The 13,905-nt window shown below is 45.6% G+C and overlaps 2 protein-coding genes across 4 annotated transcripts; both read right to left on the reverse strand.

Moving 5' to 3' along the window:
- Positions 1 to 654: 654 nt before the first annotated feature.
- Positions 655 to 10,486, reverse strand: LOC119396523 (cysteine and histidine-rich domain-containing protein 1). 3 transcript variants are annotated; one of them, XM_037663777.2, is made up of 10 exons: positions 10,411 to 10,486; positions 9,844 to 9,945; positions 9,593 to 9,699; positions 8,119 to 8,211; positions 5,162 to 5,327; positions 4,198 to 4,250; positions 2,948 to 3,018; positions 2,744 to 2,843; positions 1,889 to 2,080; positions 655 to 944 (listed from the first exon to the last, which is right to left on the reverse strand). In XM_037663777.2, exons 2-10 carry the CDS (start codon positions 9,914 to 9,916, stop codon positions 792 to 794), a joined length of 1,008 nt encoding a protein of 335 aa, XP_037519705.1. In that variant the 5' UTR covers positions 9,917 to 9,945; positions 10,411 to 10,486; the 3' UTR covers positions 655 to 791. The 3 variants fall into 3 exon arrangements, with proteins under 3 accessions (XP_037519705.1, XP_037519707.1, XP_049273088.1); XM_037663779.1 differs by having other exon boundaries at positions 9,844 to 9,939; positions 10,411 to 10,466; XM_049417131.1 differs by having other exon boundaries at positions 9,844 to 9,964; positions 10,409 to 10,466.
- Positions 10,487 to 11,343: 857 nt separating this feature from the next.
- LOC119396525 (methylmalonyl-CoA mutase, mitochondrial) lies at positions 11,344 to 13,875 on the reverse strand. The gene has a single exon (XM_037663781.2). The coding sequence runs from the start codon at positions 13,694 to 13,696 to the stop codon at positions 11,381 to 11,383; it is 2,316 nt and encodes a 771-aa protein (XP_037519709.1). The 5' UTR covers positions 13,697 to 13,875; the 3' UTR covers positions 11,344 to 11,380.
- Positions 13,876 to 13,905: the final 30 nt, after the last annotated feature.

Raw genomic sequence — 13,905 nt, forward strand, 5'->3', positions numbered from 1 at the left:
CTTTCCGAAGATGTGCAAAGCTATCACATTACTGCTTTTAAGATTTTCCTCAGACATAACCCAGCTTCAACGTAATGTTCCTGTGAATGCTGGGTTGGGGGTTCAAATTCCTTCTGTGCAGAAATGCAATAACATACTTTGTCAAAATTAACCTGGAGTGAATTAAGTCCTCTCTTATCAAACTGTATCTGTGCCAAAATAGCAGTTTTCAGTGTTGCTTTGAAGCATTGCTAAACCCTCCAATCTGATGCGATTTCTAGCTTCTCTATGTAAAAAATCCTGGCCATATTTCAGGCTCTTCTGTTGAATTGCATATTCTCAGCTCTATGCTTTGTATCTAGGTGACAAGATATGCAAGGAACTAAGATTAGTTGGCAGTGCAAATTTGAAACAATTTTGTGGGGTTTTATGTGCCAAAACAACAGTGTGATTATGAGGCACACCGCAGTGGAGGGCTGTGAAATTTTAGACCATCTGGTGTTCTTTAACGTGCACTGACATCGCTCAGTACACACGTGTAAACTTGAAATGCACGAAAGACTTTAAAATATAATGTTCTGCATATGAAGTGGCTGAACGATTGTAGCCACTCTGGAAAAAATGTGCGTACAACCACTGCCCACATGGTTACGAAGAAAGCTAAACGACAAACAGAATGTGGAACAAGGTCAAATCTCTTTAATGATAACCACAGGTTCTTTGATTAGGATGTTCCATTAAGTTAGATGAACTGTTTCAACATTTCCCTGCCTGAGCTGCTGCCATGAAGCATATCTGGCACGAGGCTTGTTTCACGTGTCTTTGATGTCCCCGTTGCCGTCCTGAATACGTGGCTTTGGTGGTGCAACAGTCAGCAGCCTCCAGCTTACAATGTCCCTTTTCTTGAGGTTGACCTCAACTTTGGTTCCAAGGTACTGCACTGTACTTTTCTCCACATCGATTACCTGTTGCATAGAAGAAAAAATTTCTATAATAAACAGAAGCCACATAAAACGGCAGCTCACATTGGCGCATTGCCAATGTGAGCTGCCATAGTCACTGGATCCAAATTGTAAATGAAATGAAAAGAGGTCATATAAATGACTGTGTAAAAGACTAAACTGATGGCCAAACACCGATAAAAGATGATAATGGTGCATTTTAATGAAGGGAAAATATATCTTGGCCACTTAAACTACATCTTCCTACTGAACCCGTTGACAGTGTGGTCTCCATGAAACTCTGATGATGAAATAATGTACTAGTTCAGGGGAAGATGGAATTTTGAAGAGATGAAAAATCCTTAGAACAGAGGGTGCGAGAGCCTTTTTCATTTCAACAAGCAGATTTGCCTTCTCCTACATTAGCACATGCATGCTTTGTACACACTCCTCCAACCCAAACAAAAAAGAAAGACAGGGCAAGTGCGACACTCTGTGTTCCAAGGATTTCTTTTCACCTCCGATGATAACACAATTCCTCTTGTCGCAATAAACAAAAGAATGACTACTATACATGCCCTGCTAACTCTCACAATGTTCTCGTCATGTATACGAACTTGGTTGTGTTCTGCAATTTTATGAAAAGTGTATTCATCTCTAAAGAAATTTTAATTCTCTGTGGTCTCCGAATCTTCCGTTCGAAGCTGGTGATAGGTCGTTGGAGTAGCTTTTATTGCCGCACATAAAAACAGCATTGCAAAGAATGGCCTGAAACAAGTGAAGTTCATTAAACGAGAGTATCTGCCTACAAACTTAACAGTGGGCAATCGATGTTGCCGTCGCCACAAATGTTGCTGCCCCTAGATGAAGCCAGGCAACTTGGCTGTCACCAGTGATATCATGCAGTGCAGTAGTTTAGCTTAGCGGGTCACACACACAAAAAAATTCTATAAGTGTCCACCACTCACTCCATGAAGCACCATGACTTGGTCGTAGACGGTACGGTCTTCCCCGAAGGTAATGTGCAGGTGCAACTTGACTGGGTTTGCTTCCACATACGATTCGTCGGGTATAGGCAGCTTGGTAAAAATACTGATTACCACAGAATTTGCAGTTTGGTACCAGTCGAAACGACACGACGTCTGTGCTTCTGCGGTTTTCTGTAAAAGCCAGCAATCGTTAAAGATCTCATGAGCAAGTAGTATGCACCAATACCACAGATGTTGGCAAAAGCGGCACTGCTGATATCATCTTACTGTGCTACTTCTTGACTAGCACACCAATATCATTGTCTCAAATGAATGTTTCTTGCTAAAGGGAATGAAATACACGATTACAAAAACTATGCTGCTGCCATTTCCTTTACACCAAAATGTCACCTCCTTCACTTCAATGGCTAATATGGTGAATCGACACCATAAGCAGCTTTACATCTTTTGGAAAGGAGTGAGAAAATACAGCACGCACCCCCTTTACGCCAGGTTTCTTCTTCTTGGGTTAAATGACACTTGGAAGGCCACAATATACTCGAAAAATGTCGGAGGGTTCAGCAGTACACATGCTAGCAGCTACCAATGACCACTAAAAACAAGAAGTTTGAGAGAAAGGAAAAACTTTCATGCTGCCTTCACATTCCCAACCGAATGCAAACTACGGCAGAGACAGAACTCACAGCTGCACGTTTCTGAAAAGGTCAATTTGTGTTGCACCAAAGACTTCCTTGACATAATTTCGCTCACTGCTGCTTCTATTTTCCGTAATTTAAACATTCACCATTTCACGCGTAATGTACTACTTAAATGGTCCTCCGTGCGGCATCGCACCTTTTTTATCCACACGTGCTTGCCCGACGTGCAACCCTGTTGTTCCAGGAAGTTGGTAAAGTCTGATGTCTTACGCTGGCAACAAGTCCAGTACTTCATCCTGCCATAGAGGTGGAAAAAAGATAAAAATAAATAAATGTTTGCCTTTAAATTTACTGGGCTAGAAATTGAGCAGCACTGAAAAAGAAAAAAAAAAAGTTTTACCCCTCATGAAATATGGGATAGCCTGCGTGGTATAAGCAGAAGTCCAGGTTGCTTTGTTCTCCTTTGTACGTCTGAAAATGGCGCAAGTAATTATAAACATGGTGGTGAATAACCACAAAAAAAGCAAGAGAGAGAGAGCCCAACATGTTGAAACTATATGCAAAGGTGAGAGGCATATGGCGTTAATCTCACAAAACATTTGCAGCAAGGTGTCTTTCCACAGACAAGCAGATATATGCATTTATTTCATGTATTTTGCCACAGTTTTGTGTGCATCAAAGGACAGGGTTGCCACGGAGAGTAAGCGCGACTAGACAGGGACGAAGAAAGAAAAGAAACAAGGCCACGGTCCTTGTCTGTTTTCTTTCTTCGTTTCTGTCTAGTCGTGCTTACTCGCTCTTCGTGGATGCTAACCAACTAGCCCGCCAACGTGTTTTACACAAGGTTGCATGGAGCACAAAGTCATTTCATGAGAAATTTAAGAAACAAGTATACATTCAGGTTAGGTGTAAATTGTCAATGCATCTTACCTCCCTGAGCAGCATTCTAATTTGTTAATATTGAGTGATCAGTGTCATTATCACGACAATTTTGTCTGCCACTGCCATTAACGTCTTTCCTAAATAGTCATTTTCTCTACAATATAACTTTTACAAAAAAAAAAAAAAAAAAAGATCATCGTTGTGGAAAACAACTAGTTATGGGATGTACTATACTCGTAGAAAAAAAGTGGTAGGCAAACAGAACATGCACATAGTGCACATATAGGTGCTTAGGATAACAGACTCCGAGTAGACTTCCGAACTAAGCGTACAGTCCAAATTTATGCCAATTTCCCAAGAATTGAAGACGGCATGATATGTACGTTGACCATACAATCATATGCTCAATTCTATGATTACTAGACCATCAATGTAAATGGCATCTGAAGTGAAACATGCAGTACTCAGAAGGCAGCGAATTTCATGCTGCTGCTGGCTGATTCATTCATCTTCTTCAGAAAGGAAGATAACAGATGTGTCCCTGCATCAGAAGCAGTCTGATAAAGGTTTCTAAAGTTACGAATTCATAATTACACTAAATATTATGGCAACAGGCTAAGGGGTTGGCAAAGAAAACAGGAGCAAGTGATGCTACGTTTAATTGTACACCAGCTGAGACAAAACCTTGCTGACAATTGTTACGGTAATGCCAGCCATTGCTACTGCCATTGTTGCCGTCAGCTGTTACTGCTGCAAAAAGGAACTCACCTGCCGGCAACCGGCATTCTTGCACGTTGTGCCAACTGTCACAACGCTATCAGCTGCAAGGTAAAGCACAGATCAGCTGAAGTAACTCCCAAGACACCTTGCTTGAAAATGAAAATTTGCTGAAGAACATTCATTTATCAAGGCCTTACAAATATGCAAATATACCACTAGTGCTGTACGACAAATCTCTCTTGCCCTTATTTGGTTTCTTGTGGTAGTACATTCGGGGAAGCTGACCCAGCAAACCAATTCAAGTTTCCCATCATAAATAAATGTACGAAGTCGTGAAATGAGTTGTCTCGAGACCAAACAAGGAATACAAGCCACAATTTTGTAGCGATGCCACTTTCATCTTCTCCACCAATTATGAAGCGCTGATCTATTGGATATTGTGGGTGATATGTCACCCAAAGTACTGACAAAGTGCAAGAAAGCGTAGCATTGAAAACGGCTGTGCTACGACAATGTGTCCATGGACAACACGGAATGCTTGATGCTGCAATTCACCTGGGATCACATACGATACCTCATGCACTCAGCTTCCCATCACAAATAAGTGACTGTTCTAAGGGGTGCAGATCTTAGCACATGCCATTCGGGGGGCATAGGCATGTTTTCAGCTGGTGGTGTAACAGCAGCCGATAAAATGCACCAGCAATTTCCAGCGTTTTTAAAATAGACATGCCCGACAACACATCTGCTGCACGACACTGAAATACTGTCGCAAAGCTGATGTTCATTGTTAAGAAGGCTCCAGTGCGGGGGCAGAAATATCAGATTTTATGAACTTTTGTGGTTAGTGTTCGTTTTTAACCGCCCTTTGAGAAGGATGACAGAAATGTAGTGTCCATGTCTGAATAAACTCTATGACCAAAGGACTACTTCAAGTGACAACAAATAAGGACAGCAATTTAGGTGACAATCCCACCACCCACCTCAAATGCTGTGAGTGCGAAACGCTTACCTTCAGTTTCGGGCACAACAACTTTCTTCTCCAGGGAAAGCTTGCTGAGGAGAGGAGTGAGGCTTGAACCAACAGAGCTTCGTAGCCTCACAAGTGGGTCATTCTCATCAGGTCTAATGATTGGAGTTATCTGTGCACGCACTGCTGTTTTCTGTTGATTGGCAGCCTGAAATGGCACCAAAAGGACTGAGCTACGTGACAAGTTGAGAGAACATGGAAGATGCTACGAAGTATGCACAATTACTTGCAAAGGAGATAGCCAATGTGTACAGTTAAATGGCCCACATCATCAATCATCAGAAATTAGTCACAATATCATCATCATCAGCCTGTCTATGCCCACTGCAGGGCAAAGGCCTCTCCCATGTTCCGCCAATCAACCCGGTCCGGTGCTTTCTGCTGCCACGTAATACCTGCAAACTTCTTAATCTCATCTACCCACCTAATTTTCTGTCTCCCCCTCACGCATTTGCCATCTCTTGGAATCCAGTCAGTTACCCTTAATGACCACCGGTTATCCTGCCGACGTGCTACGTGCCCGGCCCATATCCATTTCTTCTTCTTGATTTCAACTATGATGTCCTTAGCCCCCGTTTGTTCCCTGACCCACTCTGCTCTCTTCCTGTCTCTTAAGGTTACACCTATCACTTTCCTTTCCATCGCTCGCTGCATCGTCCTCAATTTAAGTTGAACCCTCTTTGTAAGTCTCCAGGTTTCTGCTCCGTAGGTAAGTAAGCTGCAGCTGTTATATACCTTCTTCTTGAGGGATAGTGGTAGATTACCATTCATGATTTGATAATGCTTGCCGAATGAGCCCCAACCCATCCTTATTCTTCGTTATTTCACTCTCATGGTTCGGCTCCGCGGTTACTACCTGTCCTAAGTAGACATACTCCTTTACAACTTCCAGTGTCTCGCCACCTATCGCAAAGCGCTGTTCTCTGCCAAGATTGTTCCACATTACTTTAGCTTTATGCATATTAATTTTCAGACCTACTCTTCTACTTTCCGTATCCAGTTCAGTAATCATGAGCTGTAGTTAGTCTCCCGCGTTACTCATCAATGCAATGTCATCAGCGAATCGCAGGTTACCGAGATACTCTCCATTAACTCCTATCCCTAACTCTTCCCAATCTAGGGCCCTGAAAACCTCCTGTAAACACGCGGTGAATAGCATTGGAGAGATCGTGTCTCTCTGCCAGACGCCCTTCTTTTTTGGGATTCTGCCGCTTTCTTTATGGAGGACTATAGTGGCTGTGGATCCGCTGTAGATTTCTTCCATTATGTTTATATAGGCTTCGTCGATGCCCCGATTCCGCAGTGCCTGCATGACTGTTGATGTCTCCACCGAATCAAATGCCTTCTCGTAATCTATGAAGGCTATGTATAGGGGTTGGTTGTATTCCGCGCACTTCTCTATCACCTGATTGATAGTATGAATATGGTCTATTGTTGAGAATCCTGTACGAAATCCTGCCTGGTCCCTTGGTTGATTGAACTCTAATGTCGTATTAATTCTGTTAGCAATTACTTTTGTAAATAGCTTGTAGACAACGGACAGTAAGCTTATGGGCCTGTAATTTTTCAGGTCCTTGACGTCCCCTTTCTTATGGATCAAGATGATGTTGGCATTCTTCCAAGATTCTGGTATCCTCCCCGTCGAGAGGCACTTCGTATACAGGGTGGCCAGTTTTTCTAACATAATCTCTCCACCATCTTTCAACAGGTCTGATGTTACCTGATCCTCACCAGCTGCTTTGCCTCTTTGCATTCCCTTTAGGGCTTTCTTTACTTCTCCTGTCAATACTGGTGGGATGTCAGATTTCTCTGCGCTATTACTCCTTCTTACGTTATCATCCTGAATGCCTCGGCTGCTGTACAGATCTCTGTAGAACTCTTCCGCTACCTCAACTATTCTATCCATATTGTTTGTGACCTTGCCTTCCTTCACAATATAGGGGAGTCTTTTTCCGGATGATGCAGTTGTATGGACCAACATGAACTGCAGCACAAGTAAAAACTGAATGGCTGGTAGCACTTTCTCTGCCTGTAAAAACACTAAGCCAACTGGCTTGGTCGCACTAGTGATATCCCAAAACAGGTGCGACGGAATACTCGACGTGTTGCGATCAGTACCACTGTGCACATTTAAAAACCTCATAAATTACATAAATTAAGTTAACGATTCGACAACCTGTGCTGCCAGCCCAATGGGTTTGTAAAATATGGTGAAAACAGTTTCAGGCTAAAAGACAGGGCGTGCAAACACGGACACAAGAAGGAAGTCAAGACACCACAAACACTGTGGTGTCTGGAAAAAAAAAAAAATAAAAAGACCTGTCTTTTAGCATGAATACTTACCAACTAGCTCAGCTCTGTTATTCAAAACAGTTTCAGGGTTCCTCTAACACAAAGATTCGGAGAACGCTTGAGATTCACTTTCAAGAAAGTAACGTGATAGCGTAGTCAGGCCCCGTTCAGATCTTCACATTTGCTTCTTGGTGGACACCTCAATTGTGCCACAAGAAAAAGAACATCTGTGCATGAACATTGGCTGTTTTAAACTCTCACAGAATGGCTACTGCGAGTGCAGTTGCAAAGTACCCACTAGGCATCTGTAAGGCGATACACGCACCAACACACTTGTTGACACTGTGGCTGAGGATGATGATCAACCACGCCTGAGCACATTGTAATCGGTGGGTCTTTTATACCAACCAACCACTTGTGCAATTCACATAATGTGACGCCTCCATCTATCAAGATTTTTTCGGTCACGAACAATGCCAATTTTTCACTCGCAACGAAACACTGCCGACAGAGACATAGGAATTTCTGCGACACGGGCCCTTTAACAGCATCGCCTTAAAGCAGATAACTGCAAAAGATACAACAATAAACTGTCTATATGACAGCTGCTGTCATCGGCACTAATGGCATCAAAAACAATGACCTACCTCTAGTTGAGCCTCAAGTTCAGGGTCAATTTTTCTTTCTGGTTTTGGCGACTCTGGTGGCTTCGTGTCTAGATGGTAGGATTTTGTACAACCCTGAAAGTGAAATGCAGTTTATTAAAGAAAACTGCACCATCTGTTTTACATAAGGTAGGCTATTTCAATGCTACATCATTCACAGACCGAATCACGCAAACAAGTGCGACTTCCAAACAGCAGTTTGGTCGTGGTCAGTGTATGCTGTGGTCTGTGTTCGCTGCCAGCAGAGTTATGCTATTGTACAGTCGCGATCATAAGTTTGGAGACCACGCGATCGCGTGGCAGTGTGCATACGCGCGCCATCTAACAGCTTGTTGCCTGCAATCGAGAGTCTCGCAGAGCGCATGCGCGGCCATTCTATCTCGCCGGCCTGCTTGCTTGCTTGCTGCACGCTGGCGCGCGGGCCGATTATCGGAATTAGCGATCGCTTCCGCCAGTAATGCTGACGGCACAGCAGCCACGGCCCAAACTCGGCCCTTTCGCGATAACTGGCAGTGTCTCCTAGCAATGGGAGTTGAGACGTCTGCCGAGAAGGCAACATTTCGCAACGCTTGTAAAAGCAAGTACTTTATATTTGTTATATAAGCGCCCTCCGAGACCTCCTTAACACATTGCAGATCTGGAGCTGTGGTAGGCCCTCGAGAAATAACTACTATTCGCTTTCTTTCCTCGACCGGCACTCGTGGCGGCATTCTTGCAGAAGGCTAACCGGCAAGACGTGAAATCCACAGAATATTTTTCGCTCTTGGAGACTTTTCAAGGAGCGTGTTTGTTCGCCACTATAGGGAGACGCGATGATATGATGAGCATAGTCGAGTGAACGGCTAGTGCTCTTTCGATCTTGACATTCTGCCAGCGATAACGATCTGCGCCGGAAACTTTTCAATTTTATGTTGTTTGGAAACAGCGCCGAGATCGGACCAAGGAGTTCCAGGCTGCCGCGCCGCTGCTTCGTGATAAAGCACTACTGGTGGCGGCAGCCACAAATTCCGATAATCGGCCTGCGCGCCTTCGTGCAGCAAGCGAGCGAGCAGGCCAGTGAGATAGAGTGGCCGCGCATGCGCACTGCGAGACTCTCGACTGCAGGCAACGAGCCGTTAAATGGCGCGCGCATGCACACTGCCACGCGATCGCATGGTCTCCAAACTTGTGATCGCGACTGTACATAGCACCATCAATACGGACAGATGATTTGGAAACCATTTATATGCAAAACACTTGGATACTGAATGGTGAAGAGCTGACGTCACGACTACTCCCAGTAGATTATTAGATTTCTAAGTTGTTTGCTTGCGCAGTAGTTGTATGCTCGACACCTCGTGGTGAGAGAAAAAAGGGGAGGGAGGGAGTTATTGCCAAGTGGTCCAGCCTTTGACTATGCCTCGGACAATTACCGCTAATTTGCTTTATGCTGAAATAAATAGAAACTCTGCTTTACCTTGATGTTTAGAAATTCTGTGAAATCCGTGGTCCTGGCCTTGCAGCACGACCAACTTTTGTAGGCATCGTGAAACACGGGCTTTCCGGGGTGATGTACACAGGCATCTGTGGGGGCAAAGACTAGTCAGGATGGTCTGTTCGAAAAAGTGTGGAAAAAAACAAAAGTAACAGAAGTATGCCGGGGCGTTTCAATCAGAAATGGATTCGTGAATGACTAGATAGCAACGAGTGCAAAAGCAAGCGTCTTACCTGGCGCGTTCTCATCGGGATCGAATTTCTTGAGGCACCCTTTGTTGTAGCACTGCAGCAAGGTTTTGGGCATGACTCAGGTCTTGCGCAACAGTCCTTGAGCTTGAAACGCAAATGAGAGACACGAAATTCACAATTAAACGCTCGTATTTCCACAACCGCGACGCAGGATAGACAATAGCGACAAATTTTCGAAGCACAGAAACCGAGTGATATAAGAGATTCGTGTTTTGACAGTCCGCGATTCCATGCGACAGCACTGACAGACCAAATAAAACTCCTAGCGAAGAGGCGCCTTCGGCGGCGTTAAGTAACGCATCGCTGCAGAATCTAGCGTGTAGATTAAGAGGCAAAAGAGCGGCGTCTAGTAAATACTCAGAGGGAACTTTCTAGAATAATGCGCCAGGGCCTGACAGCGAGTGTTCATTCATGCAGTCATGCGTCTCGCCTTGCGTACGATGCGGCAAGATCATTTTCTTATGACAACGACTCTTGCCAGTTTTGCTGAAAGCTAAGCGGTTTAACGCAACGCGGCCGAAGTAAATGACACACAACGTTGTTACTTACCGACGGACTTTAGGAAGTACTTGTCGGCGACTGCGATCCCAGTGAGCACACCATGGGCACACGGGCACACTTTTTCTAGAGTACACTCTACTTTTTCGGTGTCGGCGGGCGGCGCTTTGCCCACTTTGCCGACAGGAAAATCAGAGCGGGCGTGACGTAACGGAAGTAACAACGAAGATGCGGTGCAGGCGCTGCTACAGTTGCTGGAGATGACCAGCAACGTTGTCAGTAGTTTCGTTTTCGTTTCATTGTAAATAAAAGGCCAGCGCGACTAAAAATTACCCACAAAGAGTGTACTGTCTACAAAGAAAGGTCTCATTTGAGGCACCTTTCCGTCTCACAACCAGAGGCGTCACTTGCAAGGAGGTATAAGGGGTGAAAAAGCGTAATTTCTCACAAAGTTGATATTGAGGAAATGCGAGGCTTGCTGGGGATGATATACAGGGCTAAATAAAAATTGTGACGTGTTCAACCTTTTACGTGTTTAGGGATGTCACACAACGATTACAAGGTCTCCCTGCTTCAATTGGAGGACCTAAGGCAAGAGTAAGCTCATACACTTTTCTCCCAATTTTTATGCACTATATGAGGCCATGTTTCTATAAGGTGCCTTTTCCTGGTATCCTGGATGAACTGTGTGAGCCATGTTTATATTTAAGTTGAAATCGTTTTACAGGCCGCTGTAATATGTGTGGTCGCTTACTTTCCTAATCAAATGAGGTGTAGCAAGAAAATGCAGGCATACCTCTAAACACACGCCCATTTCAGTTTTGTTTTGCAACAAGCTGGCAAATTTCACTATGGGTTAGCAAACTGTGTAAAGTGCAGACACTTTTCTTCAGACGTTAGGCGGCTTGAAGAAAAACAGATAAAACAAGAAAAATATAAATTCTGACCCTCTTGGCACAATAATTGCATTAAGAAAGAGATGAATTTTAACCAAGGTGTGTTTTATTTCCAAATAATGCGATCATGCTTGCTGCTTTCCTTTCTCTTCATGTTTCTTTCCCGAGAGGAGTTCAAGCACTTGGTCTGCACAAACTGGTATACGTGTACCAGGACCGAAGATTGCAGCAGCACCTGCCTTGTACAGGAAATCATAGTCTTGCGGTGGAATGACACCTCCAACAACGATGTGTATGTCTGGCCTGTTCATGTTTTTCAGGCATTTTGCCAGCTCTGGCACAAGGGTCTTGTGACCGGCAGCCAAGCTGCTGACGCCAACAATATGTACGTCAGCATCGATTGCTTGCTGCGCGACTTCTTCAGGCGTCTGAAACAGTGGCCCAATATCAACATCAAAGCCCATGTCAGCAAATCCTGTGGCTATCACTTTGGCACCTCTGTCATGGCCGTCTTGTCCCATCTTGGCAACGAGAATACGTGGCCGTCGTCCTTCACGCTCCTGGAAGGCATTCACTTTGGCTATCACGTTCGAAATTTCCTCGTCATTCTCTCCAAATGTCGACTTGTAGGCACCGGACACCATTCTATCAGATGCGACGTGGCGACCAAACACCTTCTCCATGGCGTAGGAGATTTCACCAACCGTAGCTCTTAGTCGAGCCGCATCAATGGCCAGAGCCAATAGGTTGCCTTTTCCAGTCTTTGCAGATTCTGTGATGGCATCCAGCGCCGCTTCTGTTTTTGCGTTGTCCCGGCTCTTGCGAATTTGCTCGATCTTGGCAATCTGTGATGCTCTCACTTTCGTGTTGTCCACCATCAAGACGTCGATGGGGTCCTCCTTCTCGAGGCGATATTTGTTTACACCTACAATGACTTCCTTGCCACTGTCGATCAGGGCCTGCTTTCTGGCTGCGCATTCCTCAATGCGCAGTTTGGGCATGCCCGATGCCACCGCCTTGGCCATGCCTCCCATTTCTTCAACCTCGGTGATTATCTTAAGGGCTTCATCGTACACCTGTGAAGTGAGCGCTTCCATGAGATATGAACCGCCCCAAGGATCTATCACATGCGGTATTCCACTTTCTTCCTGGAGAATGATTTGAGTATTTCTGGCAATCCTCGCACTAAACCTGGATGGCAATGCAAGTGCCTCGTCGAAGGCATTAGTGTGCAGGGATTGTGTGCCACCAAAAACGGATGCCATGGCCTCAATTGTGGTGCGGACAATGTTATTGTAAGGATCTTGCTCCGTGAGAGACCAGCCCGAAGTCTGGGAATGAGTACGCAGCTTCAGCGAGTTTTCGTTCTTCGGGTCGAAATTTTTCTTTATCAGCGTGGCCCACAGCCTGCGTGCAGCTCTCATCTTAGCTATCTCCATGTAAAACTTCATGCCGATTCCCCAAAAGAACGAGAGCCTGGGGGCAAAGTCATCAATCGTCATGCCGGCCTTCAATCCTGTCCTGCAATATTCGAGTCCATCAGCAATCGTGAACGCTAGTTCTAGAACGTTGTTCGCCCCTGCTTCTTGTATGTGGTATCCGGAGATGGAAATGGAATTGTATTTTGGCATGTTCTTCGAGACAAACGCAAAAATGTCGCCGATTATGCGCATTGACGGCTCTGGCGGATAAATGTATGTGTTCCGCACCATGAACTCCTTTAGGATGTCATTTTGTATGGTTCCGGAGAGGTGTCCAACTGGGACGCCTTGCTCCTCTCCAGCTACAATGAACATCGCCAGCACAGGAATGACTGCACCATTCATTGTCATGGACACCGATATCTTCTCCAGGGGTATCCCGTCAAAGAGCGCCTTCATGTCTTCTACGGAATCGACTGCCACACCGGCCATACCGACATCTCCCTTGACTCGCGGATTGTCGGAGTCGTAGCCACAGTGGGTCGCCAAGTCGAAGGCGACTGAAAGACCCTGCACGCCAGCCTTTATGTTGTCCTTGTAGAACTTGTTGCTCTCTTCGACGGTACTGAAACCGGCATATTGGCGAATCGTCCATGGCCGACCCGCGTACATGGTCGGGTAAGGGCCTCTGGTGAAGGGGAACATGCCAGGGTAGTCTTCGGGCAGTCCCTTGACGTCTTCGCTCGTGTAAAGCGGCTTCACGGTGATGCCTTCCGCCGTATGCCATGCGAGACTTTCGGGGGGTTTTCCCTTCAGCTGCTTCGTGGCGCGTTTCGCCCATTCTGCGGGAAACTTGAAATCCACGCCGCTCGATGCTGGAGCAGGTGATGGCGACGGGGACGCCGCAGGAGCAGCAGCGCCTGCAGCAGAACTCGCTGCAGCGCTTGTCGAGTCCCACGAACACTGAACATAAGTGCTCCTGTAGATGAGGCTACGCCAACTCTGGGATGCCCGCAACATGCTTGACAATTTTTCGGCTGCGTCCTACGCGCAGACACTATCACAGGTCATCATCCATGCCACACGAGAACTCGGACACTTAAACGAATCGAACGAAAGTCCCACACAGTGCTACACACGCGCGACTACGCTCTCACAACACGTCGACTACGTAACAAGCATAACAAGCGGCTGCCTGCACTCGCCGTCCCGTCGGTTTCATGTCTTTG

The sequence above is a fragment of the Rhipicephalus sanguineus genome, chromosome 6, assembly GCF_013339695.2.
Source record: "Rhipicephalus sanguineus isolate Rsan-2018 chromosome 6, BIME_Rsan_1.4, whole genome shotgun sequence".
Classification (NCBI taxonomy): domain Eukaryota; kingdom Metazoa; phylum Arthropoda; class Arachnida; order Ixodida; family Ixodidae; genus Rhipicephalus; species Rhipicephalus sanguineus.